Raw genomic sequence first — 11,248 nt, forward strand, 5'->3', positions numbered from 1 at the left:
CTTGAATGAGGGTCTGGCCTGCAAACAGAGGAGTTCTCTCCAGGCCCTGACCCAATGACCAGCAAGATCTTTATCCAGGCAGGTGAGGGCAGGTCTCCCCCAGGTCCCCTCCCCCCGGGGGACCCATCAGTGGACCCCCGAGACAGCTAGGTACAAGTCCAAAGAAGCCCAGCTTGGTCACAGATGGGAGAACTGAGGCCCAATGGAGCCCTGGTCGAAACCGCACCCCCGCCACCTGTGCACTGGCTACAGGGTTGGGCCCCATGAGGAGGAGAGCGCCAGATACACATCCACAGCCGCCTTTATTGTCCCAGCCCAGCGGGAAGATGCTCCCAGACAGGGCCCTCACCCCCCGCGCCCGCCCACCGGGCTTTAGCTCAGCCGCCTCATCCCCAGAGCCGGCTGAGTGGTACCGGTCCCAGTCCCGCCATTTCCCAAGGCCTGCGGGAGGCTTCCGGGGCCGCTGGCTTCCACCCAGCATCCTGCACAGTCCTGTCTGGGTCAAGGGCCGAGGTGGCGTCGGGCTGAGAAGCAGGCGAGGCAGGACCCACAGGAGCTCTCAAAGTCAAAGCCGGAAGGAGGATCAGTGAGTGCACCAGACACTGGGAGCAGGTTCTGTCTCTTGCCCTCTTCCCAGGGCTTCTGGAAACGCCGCCTGCCTGACCTGAGCATCTGGAGGGGAAGGGCAGGGGGTGAGCCCACACTGTGCCTGGGGTCCACCCTGTAAGTGACAAGCAGAGGCCTTACCTGTCCAGCCCCTCCACGGTGCTCCACCAAGGTCCACCTCCCCCAGCTGCTGGGCCCTACCAGACGGCCCACCTGAGGAGGAGAGGTCCCCCAGCCAGAGGGGATCCCAGATCCCACCAATGCCTCTCCTAGGGGCCTGGAAAATCACAACTGGCCCCTGGCCCCTTGTCCACACCCCCCGCCCCCAAGACACTCGGGGGGTTGGGCAGGCCTTCACTCCTGCTCCAGCCCTGTCGTGGGCTCTGTGCCCAGTGGCCCCAGATACTCCCCCAGGGCCTGGGGACAAGAAGGCCACCCCTGACCCGGGCTCTCGGCACCCCCCACCACCGATTCTCCACCTCGGACACTGATCTTGGCCTTCGGGGTCCGAGGACAGCAAGCACCCACTGGTGCAAGCGCCGCAGCCTGGGCCAGCCTTGGAGAAATGCCTAATGGAAGCCAGGAGCGGGTGAGCCCTGCTCCCGGGCCACAGAGGTGGCAACTGCAAGGCCAGCACCAGGATCACGGCGATGGCCTCACCCGTTGGCAGCCCCCGACTCTCCGACCTGGCCCACCCCCAGGGTCGAGAGAAGAGCCCCTGGAATCGGGGGGCGGGGGCTGCCCTACCATCTCAGAGTCCGGGTCTCAAAGACGATCTCCTCGTCACTGTCCAACGACGCCATCTCCGTAGCGTCATCGGTGTTGGCCAGAAGGCCGTACCTCCTCCGCTGTGGCTTCTTCAACCTACAAGCAGGCCAGGCAAGCTCAGCAGCCGCGCGGCGGTGCGTCCAGGAGGAGGGGTGCCTGACACCCTGCCCCGCTTCCCGCCTTCCCTGTGACCAGCCTCCTCGGCCAGACCCTCCTCAAAGCCTTGCTACCAAGCTTCCTAGTCTGTTTCCTTTGTGTCCTACCAAACAGTGACTCTTCATGGTTCTGATGGTCCTCACGGCTCAGACAGAAGYCCCGCTCCCGACCCCCGGCCAGGGGCGGCTCAGACAGAAGCCCCGCTCCCGACCCCCGGCCAGGGGCGGCTCAGACAGAAGCCCCGCTCCCGACCCCCGGCCAGGGGCAGGGAAGGGAGACGGCCCCGCTGAGGCGTCGGGAGCAGCGGGTGCTGGGGGCGCGGTCACCGGAGCACCGGGAGGGGCCGTCTGGAGTGTCCGGGCACGCTCGGTGCCGCGCGCAAAGGCCCCCGGGAGGACGGCCCGGCGGGAAAGCGCCTGCGGAGGGTCCACCGGCAGGCCCGAGCAGCCGAGCGCGCCCGGCGCTGGGGTGACGCAGAGAGGCCTGCGCGGCCAGCCGCACGCGACCAGGGAAGCGGACCCGGCGGCTGCGGGCCGCGGTCGGTGCTGACGCCGCCGCGCAGGCAGCCGCGCCCCGGAGACGCGCCCCGCCCCGCCCCGCCCCCGTGACGCCCGCGCTGCGCCGGGGGCGGGGCTTCGCACCGCCACGTGGGGCGCCAGGCGCACGACGACTGGCCGCTCCCGGACGGCGGGGGCAGCGCGCGCCAGACGCACCTGAACGCCCGGATGAGGAAGTAGAGCGCGGCCAGGCCGCTGAGGCCCGTGAGCACGTAGAAGGAACGCAGCAGCTGCAAGCCCGGCGAGCCCGGCGGCCGCGAGTACGTGCTGTTGTGCGGCGGGCCCGGCTGGCTCCCGTTCGTCACGGCCGGCGTTGGCGACAGCGTGGCCTGCGCGGGGCGCGACGACGGGGGCACGGCGTCCTGGGCTCCGCACAGCAGCGCCCACAGCAGCAGCGCCCGCAACAGCAGCAGCAGGAGCGGCGGCGGCGGCGGCACGCGCGGCCCCATGGCCCGGCGGAAGCGGTGGCTGCGCCCCGCCTCCGCGAGCAGTTGTCACTCACGGGCGCGGGGGCGGCCTCGGCCAATGGCCTGCGGGGGCGCGGCCGGCAGACGCCCCGCCCCCTCGCGGATGCCCCGCCCCGCCCTGCCCGAGCCCGAGCCCGAGCCCGAGCCCCAGCCCCACACGCAGACGCCTCCTCCCTGGGAAAGTGCCTCCCGGATCGCACGGAGGGGGCCAAGACCGCCGGGCGCAGTGCTCCCCCGACGCCCCGTACCAGCCAGGGCCCCGGGAACCGCAGCCGTTCTCCCGGGGGGTGGGCCGGCGCGGGAGGGCATCTGGCTCTGGGCAGGGGGCCGCCCCCCACCGGCGGGAGGGCCGCAGACCGCACTCACGGGGCTCTGGGCTCCCTGCCACCACCCTCCCCAGCCTCCTGGGAGTTGAGGTGAGCAGCGCGGGGCCTGAGGCAGCACAACCAAGCGTCAGCCCCAATGCTCTGCACGCGAGACCGGGGCAGGAGGCAACCAGCCCAGGAGGCGGGCTCGGCCCCCGCAGGCCACACAAGCTGGGAGGCTCCAGGGGTCACTCTACCAAGACCCTGGGAGAGCGGTGCCTGCCTCAGATGAGGGGGCCCAGGGCGTACGGGCACTGGGCAGCCTGACTGCCCTCAGAACCCACGAGAACTGCGCAAGGACACAACCAAGTGGCCAGGTGGTCTTCCGGCTTGGGCCCTGAGCAAAGGCCAGAAGAGGGTTTCTCTAGCACAACCCCTCCCCACTCAGGCCCCACGGCGGCACCCCAAGCCAAACTCAGATTTCTGTGTGGACACACCAGTCCTTTATTCAAATCCGACGTCCATGTCCCGCTACTGCTGACAGCGAGTCCTAGCTGTGGTGCGAGCTGCCACACACCTGGCCCTCCCGGAGCAACGGGACCCCCGGCACCTCAGCCTCCCCAGTGATGCACCTGCTGGAAAACAAACAGCAGGGGAGATAAAGAGGGGTCCAGCAGAAAGCCCACAGAACACTGCCCCCCCCACCCCCCGCTGGGGTCAGTGGGGCAGGAGACCAGGAAAGGAGAACCCACTGGATGGGCCAGGCACAGCCAGGGCCAAAGGGCTGCCCTCTTCCCCAACGTAAAACAGCACTTACAGGTAACATGGTGTGAGGCCAGGTAGCCGTGCCTCTGGCTCTTGCTTCCAGGTGAAGGCCCTCCTGGGACAGTGACCCCAGGTCATCGCTGCTCTCTGGCCACCCTTCCAAGTCACACTGGCTTCCCTTCAACCTGCCAAAGCAAAGAAGCGTTATGCCCAGCGTCCTGGCCACAGCTGGCAGCTGCCCCCCACCCCCCGCCCCCCGAAACCCTCCACAGCTCCTAGGAGGGTCTCAAGCTAGTCATCGGGGCCATCCCGGCTGAGGCCCCGTCACAGGCTGGTGTGCCCTGGGTGGGCCTGCGCCTTTCAGATGGGCCAGGCCACGTTCCACCCTTAAGCAGAGCCAGCTACCCAATTGGGATGGAGCTGCTTAGAGAACAGTGTGGGGCTCTGGGAAAAACTCATGGCGGCAAGAGACATCAGAGAAAGCTAGTGAGGAGCCTGAGGTAAGGAGGTCTGGAAAAGACTGTCAATTGATGAACAAAAACTCGGTGGTCTCCAATCCTGCTTATGGATCAAACCTACTCTGGAGGTATGACTGCCCGGGCCACTCGCCTGGCTGCAGGCGGGGAAGGGCCAACGGCCGAGGTCTGACTTTAGTGCTAATTTAAAAAAAAAAAAGAAAAGAAAAGAAAAATGGAAAAGGAAAAACAGTCAAAGGAACATTCCCCAGGTACATAACTTTTACTTTCAAATGAGCTCTTGACAGGAGGGATGCGGACACGAGCAAAAGGAGTTACCTCGAATTACAGGGCTACTTCCACATATGAGCTAGCCAAGGGAGCAGCTTGCGTCTCAGAGGGTTCTGTTGGGCGCACAACACTTCTGTCCTCCGAGGGGCTGCAGCTTCCATAGGCTAGCGGTGAAAGCTCAGAACTTGTAAAGCAACAGCAGAGCTAGCTAACAAGCCGGTCAGTCTGTGGTCGCCCAGGGACGCTACCTGCTGTCCACTCTCTGGCCTGCCTCTACACTAAGGCGGTCCGGGTTGGCGTCATGTGCCCAAGTGTCCACCGTACCTGCTAAGCTGCCCACCCCATCACCCGCCTTCTCACCTACGCCGGGACCCATGGCAGTCAGCTGTCACGAGGGGCCCTGCAAGCCTTCCCTGTCTAGCTCTCCAGGGGCCTCAGGCAGGGCTGGCAGACCTCCTTCTCAAACTGCTCTGCTCAGTTCCAACTGCCTTGAACCGGCAGCAGGGAGTGTGTTGTGCAATGAAGGGAAATTGTCAGAGCAAGGTTCATTTCAGACGGTCTTTTAATCGGCTTCGTAAAGCCAAAGAAAACTGCGTACAAGAATTCCTTAACCACTTCAAATACAACATCAATGGGATATGCATACGTCTTCCAGTAAAAAAGGACAATATAAATAAACATTTTCAAGAACCTCTCGAGGGGACGTCTGCAAGTCTACTGTGGGTCATACATAGCACAGAAGGGCCGTACAGGCCAGGCCCAGGGCAGCCAGAGCACCTCTGCTACTGCCCCAGGATGGGTCCTACCAGCTACACTCAGAAACATTACACAGAGTTGGAAAAAAGCCACAGCTTGCTCAGCTTCCGACAAAAAGCGGATTCAGAGTCCGTTCAATCTTAAGAGAAGTTAATCGGGGCCCCCAACTTCACGGGCCTGACCCCACTAAAAAGAGAAACAAAAAAGGCAACACAACCAAAACCGAAACCCACACAACCCCCAATGATTTCCTAAAAAACTTATGGCTCATGGTAAAAAGAAAAAAAAAAAAATTCTGAAGTGCTTTTCAAAACGTTTTTAAAACCCTTAAAAACGGACAGCGCTTCCTTAAAAAGAAAACTCTAGTAATGAGGCCATCTGGGGGTCAGAAGCAGTCAGGCTGTGTTTGACAAGATCAGAACGGATAAGACTACAAAAGTGGGGTACAAGGAGGTGTGTTCACTACACATTAACGATTCAGCGAAGCTCCCAAAATCTTTAAATATACAGCCATTGGAAGGACGATCTTGAGCAGGAAGGATTTTTACTCGTTGTGTGTAGCTGAGAACAAGAAGCAGGGACAGTGTAAAGGCACTGAAGCACGCAACAAGACGCAGCATTCCACTCCCGGGTCCAGACCTGGAGGGCTCGGCCCTGCAGCCTCGGGAGTCACCAACCCCCCCCACAGCTGAGGGCAGGGCTGCAGGGCCAGGCGGCCGCACATGCACGGATGCTGCCTGCTCGGGGGGCCCTCACTCTCCCTTTCCTTCTTAGTCAGTCTGCTTTTGCCTTTACGTTTTGGAGTAGAAATGGCTGCTGGCACAGAGACCGAGAGCGCAGTCTTGTCCCTTACGGGCAAGCACGGTGACAAAAGTCTGAGTGTCGCTCGCAGAGGGCGCCAAGCCTTACTGAGCTCCCGCCGCAGGCCCCGGCAGCATGGTGCCCTCGGAGCGGGACTTACCGTAACTGTCGTAGCTGTCTCTGTAGGACCCGCCCGAGCTCCGGTCACCATAGCCGCCACCTTGACTCCGGCTGCAAGAAAGACACTTCAGGCTACTCACGCCACCTGCAGCAGCGCTGCCCTGCACCAGCATCCGGAAAGAAGCCTCCCACACACCCTGGGCAAGTCCTCAGCCGTCACCTGCTGTAGTAGTCTCTGGAGCCTCCATAACCCCCACTCCTGGACTCAAACCGGCTCCCCCCATAGCCTCGATCCCCTCCTCCTGCAGACAAAGACAAGAAAAGCTGAGCACCATCGCCTACCAGCAGTGTCCCCGCTGTGTTCCCGACGGCCTCAGGCCTTGAGCGTAGCACTTACCTCTGGAGAACCCACGGCCCCGGCCTCGGCCTCCTCGGAAGAAGCCCCGGCCCCCAGCGGAGCCACCTCGATACCCACGGGATCGGTTGTCAGACGACTTGCCAGCCTGGTCTACTCGGATCTGTCGCCCGTCCACAGACTGGAAACCAGAAACGTGCACAGGTTAGCCTCTGTGCTTCCCCACCCTCTCTGCAAACCCAGACCTCCTGCACCCCCAGAGCAGCCGCCGCTCACCTTCCCATTCATGGCCATCATGGCGTCCTTGGCATCGTCAATGTTCTCAAAGGTGACAAACCCAAAGCCTCGTGATCGCTGGGTCTCCCTGTCTTTCACGACCACCACTGCACAGGAGAGATCTAGAGTCTGCACTCAGCCCTCCCCACAGGCGGCCCTGCTCGGCCGCCAGCCCAGCTCCAGCCTCACCTTCAGAGATCTGTCCGTATTTTGAGAAGACCTGCTCCAGCGACTGCTCGTTGGTATCAAAACTCAGCCCTCCGACGAAAAGCTTGCCTTCGTCTGATGCCATGGCGGCCTGCGGCAAACGCTGTTGAAATCCTCCCTGAGATCCTCCAGGGACTCCACCGCACCCCCCCTTACACAGACGACACCGGCTTGTGGGGTGAATGGGAACGCCCTGTCTGCCCACCTCCCATCCACCCCCGGGGCTGCGAAGTTCAAGGAGGCCCTCCCCTTGCCCGCCCTGGACCCCTCGCCCTACTCTGCGCAGAGCCCGCCCCCCAGACTGGGACGGCCGGGGCCGCACCCCGGCTCCGCAGCGCTCCTCAGGGCCGCCCCGGCCGTGGGACCCCCCAGCTGCAACCAGGCGGGACACCCAAAGAAGGCGTCGGCCTCCACCGTGACCGGCGGAGCGCACCTCGGGGCCCCCCCCGGTGAGCAGGAACCCAACCCCCAGCCTGAGCATCGGGGCGGGGCGTGGCGAAGTGCTTGGTCCACTGTGGGGCGCCCGCGAGGGCTGGGGGGCTGGGCACCGCGCGCGGGGCAGCTGGGCGGGGCCTCCACGTGCAGCCTGACATGTGGGGCTGATGCCAACTCGAGCCGACTCTTTACGGGCTGGGAGAAACCCCGCCAGGTAGCTCCGGAAACACAAGCCAGAAGGCGCGGCGGGCCGCGCTTCTCGGACCCTAACTTGCGGAACTGGGAGGGCGCCGCAACTGCGCTGCCCTCGCGCGACTCCGGCGGGAGACCCGGAGCGGCGGCCCTGGCCACGCAGCGTGGCCCCGCCCACCGCCGCGCGCATGCGCCCCGCGCACGCCCTGCGCCACTCCATCCGGGCACCCGGCACTCCCGCCATTTCGCTGGGCGCAGCCTCGCGCTCGCGGCCGCCATTTTGCGGTGGCGTCCCGCTCGCGGAGGGCCAGGCCCGAGGGAAAGACGCCCTCCGGCCACAGCTTGGCCCGGTGTCCCGCTGCCCATCGCCGCCGGCGGGGCGGACTCCACCCCGGGCCCGCCCCGGCGCCGCCCCCGCCCAGGGGCGTGCCGCCGCCGTCCCGCCTCCTCCGGCCGGCCGCAGGCCGCTCGCCGCCCCGGGCCCGTGGAGCCGGCGCCGCCAGGGCCCTCACCACTGAGTCGGGAAGGTCCCTGACGCAGGCGGGAACAAGGCGCAGCACAACGAGCCAAGCCTCCTAACGCGCGAGTGAGGGGGGGGACGCCGAGCGCCCGGCCTTAAGTACGCCGCCGCGGGTTCCCGCCCCTCGCCCCGCGCCAGCCAATCCGAGGGCTCGGGAGCCGCAGCCGCACCTCATATTCATGAGGCGGGGGCTGGGCCGGCCCCGGCCCCGCCCCCTCCCGTGCGCGCGGTCTCCGGGCGCGATAATTGGCGAGGACGCTCCTCGTCCGCAGTCCCCCGCCCGCGGCCTGGAGGCGGGGCCAGCGCGCGGCGGGGCGGGGCTGACCCACTTCCGCATGCCCGCCCCCACCCCTCCTCCCGGCCTGTGGCGGTTAACAAAGGGGCCTCTTGGAGGCCGAGGGCCCAAACTTCCAGGGGACCTCCTGGTGTGGCTCGAACTCAAGACTTGTGCTCTGCTCCAGCAGTCGCCGCCAGTGCAACCTTAGCCAAGTCCCCATCCGCACCGCAGCCCCAGCTGTCAGTTCACCTGAACCCTGACATCGTTCTCCTATACTTGCCAGCATAACCGACCCCCTAGTACTCCCAGGACCCCACGCTCCTAAATACAGCACTTCATGTAGTCCGCGCCAAGGCCCGCCCAAACCCCAAGACTGAGGAAGCCCCACGTGTATGGATCCCAGTATTCTCCAAGATCCCATTTCCTCCTACTTCTCAACTTTGGGGCACCCCAATGTCACACAACCTGCTTTGATCTGCTTGGTGTGGTGCCCACGCCCCCATACTCACCTAGACAGACCCTTCCGTGCATTCCAGCGCTAGACTGCAGGCTGATCCCAACCTGGACACCCAACCCCACCACGGGGGCCAGCACTGCACCCCAACATTGGTCTCAACCCTTGGCCTCCCCTCCAGCATGTGCTCTGGCCTGGCCTCCTACCAGCACATAGTTCTGCATACCAAGAACAGACTCATTACCCATGGTGGGGTGAGCAACGCTCTGCTCCTCCCTCTGTGCTTTTTCCTGTCTGGGGGTTCCAAGAGCTCTGCTATCCGGAGAACCAGCTTTGCAGGAACCGTCACCCGCAAGATTGCTCCTGGGGAGTCCCAAGACCACTTTATGGGAGCCCCTTTGTGGCCACCATTTGCCCGCTGTGCAGGCTTTGGCTTATGTTGTCTCTGGTGACCCTGGACCCCTCCATGGGGTGGAAAAAACTAGCGCAGAACCCTGCTCTAGAAAGTCTTCAGACAGTAGACCCTCTGCAGAAGAGTTGGGGGTATTTGGGAACAGAGCCCCCCACTTTGTTGCCCGCAGCAGAAAAGTCCCAGCCCCACTCCAGGCCTCAGACTTGCTCCCATCCTCAGGCAAGGACATGGTCTCCTGTGACAAGATCACGGGGACCCTCCTCCGTTCAGGAGCCCCTTCCCGCAGAGCAGCTCATGATCTCTTTGCCACCCCCTCTGCACCTCCCTGCCCCGCTGCCCCATGCCGCAGCCCTCCCTGACGACTGACTCCCCGTCAGAGGCAGCCTGCTGCTGCGTCAGCCTCTCACGCAGGGTGGTTATTAAAAGGAGCAAAAAGAGACATCAGCTCTCAGCTCCCTCTGCCTCCCAGCCAGCATGGGGGCGGGGCCCAGGTATGTCCAGCCCAGGAGCAATTCCCCGCCGCCACCCTTTCTGATGTGCTCCCCTAGCAAAGTTAGGTCAACGGCTCCTGGCTCCAGCCCAGGCCGGGTGTCCCTGCAGCCGCGATGGCCCCGAGTCATTCTCTGCCCCTAGGACCCCGCCCCCACTGTTCTGTAGTTCTGAGTCGGCCTTCTCCTGGTTTTGTGAAGTGCTCTGTTCATTCATTCATTCATTCCGCCAGCACACAGTTATTAAACGTTTACTACGAGCCCGTTGCTGGGTACTGGTTTCCATGTATACCCACGACTGTCCTAGGTTCCCATTACAGAAAGGACCCATACCTGGGGACACCTGTTGCCAGGTGCGCCTGCTCTGGGCACTGTACGGAAACTGTGTGCGTCTCAGGTGTGCTGCCTGTCTCTGTCCCTGTGGTTTCCCGCATCTGCGTGTCCGTGTTGGGGGCGCTCAGGGGTCTGGGACCACCTTCATCGCTGTCGCGACCGCTGCGCCACCCTCTCCCCACGGACACGAGGGGGCGCTGCAGCCTCGCTGTCACCCCAGCCGGGGGCTCCGGGTCCCGCCGCAAGCTCCAGCGTGGGATGGGGTCCTCGTCCCGCCCACAAGCCTGGCCCCGCGCCTCTGCCAGTGCGCTGGGAGGGGTGGGTGGCGGGGGGGTGGAAGGATGAGGCTCAAAATAGCCGCGGGCACGGGAGAGGCTGCTATTCGTGGCCTGGCCGCGCGGTGCTCGCCGCCTGCCCGGCGGGACGGGGATTAGGCCGGGAGGTCCCCGTCGACGTATCTACCAAATCGCCCCTCCGCGAGCGGCCGCCGCGGAGGGGGCGCCCGCCTCCAGGACCACTTCTCCCACCGCGGTCCAACCCCTCCGCGTCTGGGCGCCCCACCCGCGGGCGTCGCCGTGGAGACGAGGGCGGGGCCGCCTCGCTCCCGCCGCACCCCCTCCGCCTTCCCGCCGGGCCGGGCCTCTGGACGCCGGGTCCTCCCCCGACCCTGGCTAATGACCGGGCGGGAGGCGGTAATGAGCGTCTGGGTCCCGGACGGGCGTTGGCCGGGATGAAAGGCGCGTGTGTGGGGGGGGACCCTCAGGCCGCGTAATTATCGCCCCCTCCCGGTCGGCCAGGCGGGGGCCAGGACAGTGCACCTGGCGGCCTCCCGGCGGGGGCGCACAAGTGGGACCGTCCTGGCAGAGACTCGCCGGCCCGCCTGGCCCAAACCCGCAGGGCTCAGAGCCAGGGTGGGGGAAGCGGAGACTGGATGAGTGTGCGTGTTGCCAGGTGTGGTGCACATGTGTGCCGGTGAGCTGGGGAGTCGTGGGTAAACAGACACAAGGATGGCTGGGGACTGTGCCTGTGTGGACGGGAAAGTGGGGGCTGTGTGTGTGCGCGCGGATACGGAAGTGTGTGCGTGGTGCTCCGTGCGCAAGAACGCAAGGGGGTTGTACACGGACTCCAGAACGTGTGCATAAGGAATATGGATGTGGGATCAGTCACGGACAGGTCTGCGTGTGTGTGCCTCAGGGGACAAGACTCACAGAGCATATGTGCCCGTGGTTCGTGGCGTGACTCATGCCCCCGG

General features: G+C 64.6%; 2 protein-coding genes across 5 annotated transcripts; both read right to left on the reverse strand.

Annotated features, from left to right (window-relative positions):
• Nucleotides 1–289: 289 nt before the first annotated feature.
• Nucleotides 290–2,587, reverse strand: FAM174C (family with sequence similarity 174 member C). 2 transcript variants are annotated; one of them, XM_025861279.2, is made up of 3 exons: nt 2,244–2,567; nt 1,354–1,470; nt 290–672 (listed from the first exon to the last, which is right to left on the reverse strand). In XM_025861279.2, coding segments are annotated over exons 1-3 (411 nt in total). In that variant the 5' UTR covers nt 2,537–2,567; the 3' UTR covers nt 290–671. The 2 variants fall into 2 exon arrangements, with proteins under 2 accessions (XP_025717064.1, XP_073743343.1); XM_073887242.1 differs by lacking the exon at nt 290–672 and having other exon boundaries at nt 1,350–1,470; nt 2,244–2,587.
• Nucleotides 2,588–3,339: 752 nt separating this feature from the next.
• CIRBP (cold inducible RNA binding protein) lies at nt 3,340–8,171 on the reverse strand. 3 transcript variants are annotated; one of them, XM_025861275.2, is made up of 8 exons: nt 8,025–8,170; nt 6,868–6,976; nt 6,679–6,785; nt 6,445–6,583; nt 6,268–6,349; nt 6,088–6,158; nt 3,677–3,809; nt 3,340–3,494 (listed from the first exon to the last, which is right to left on the reverse strand). In XM_025861275.2, the coding sequence occupies exons 2-7, from the start codon at nt 6,968–6,970 to the stop codon at nt 3,805–3,807; spliced, it is 507 nt and encodes a 168-aa protein (XP_025717060.1). In that variant the 5' UTR covers nt 6,971–6,976; nt 8,025–8,170; the 3' UTR covers nt 3,340–3,494; nt 3,677–3,804. The 3 variants fall into 3 exon arrangements, with proteins under 3 accessions (XP_025717060.1, XP_025717059.1, XP_025717058.1); XM_025861274.2 differs by lacking the exons at nt 3,340–3,494; nt 3,677–3,809 and adding an exon at nt 4,915–5,687; XM_025861273.2 differs by lacking the exons at nt 3,340–3,494; nt 3,677–3,809 and having other exon boundaries at nt 5,694–6,158; nt 8,025–8,171.
• Between the last annotated feature and the right edge of the window lie 3,077 nt (nt 8,172–11,248).

The sequence above is a fragment of the Callorhinus ursinus genome, unplaced genomic scaffold (genome assembly GCF_003265705.2).
Source record: "Callorhinus ursinus isolate GAN/ISIS: 27379988/994484 unplaced genomic scaffold, GSC_fseal_2.0 scaffold77, whole genome shotgun sequence".
NCBI lineage: Eukaryota > Metazoa > Chordata > Mammalia > Carnivora > Otariidae > Callorhinus > Callorhinus ursinus.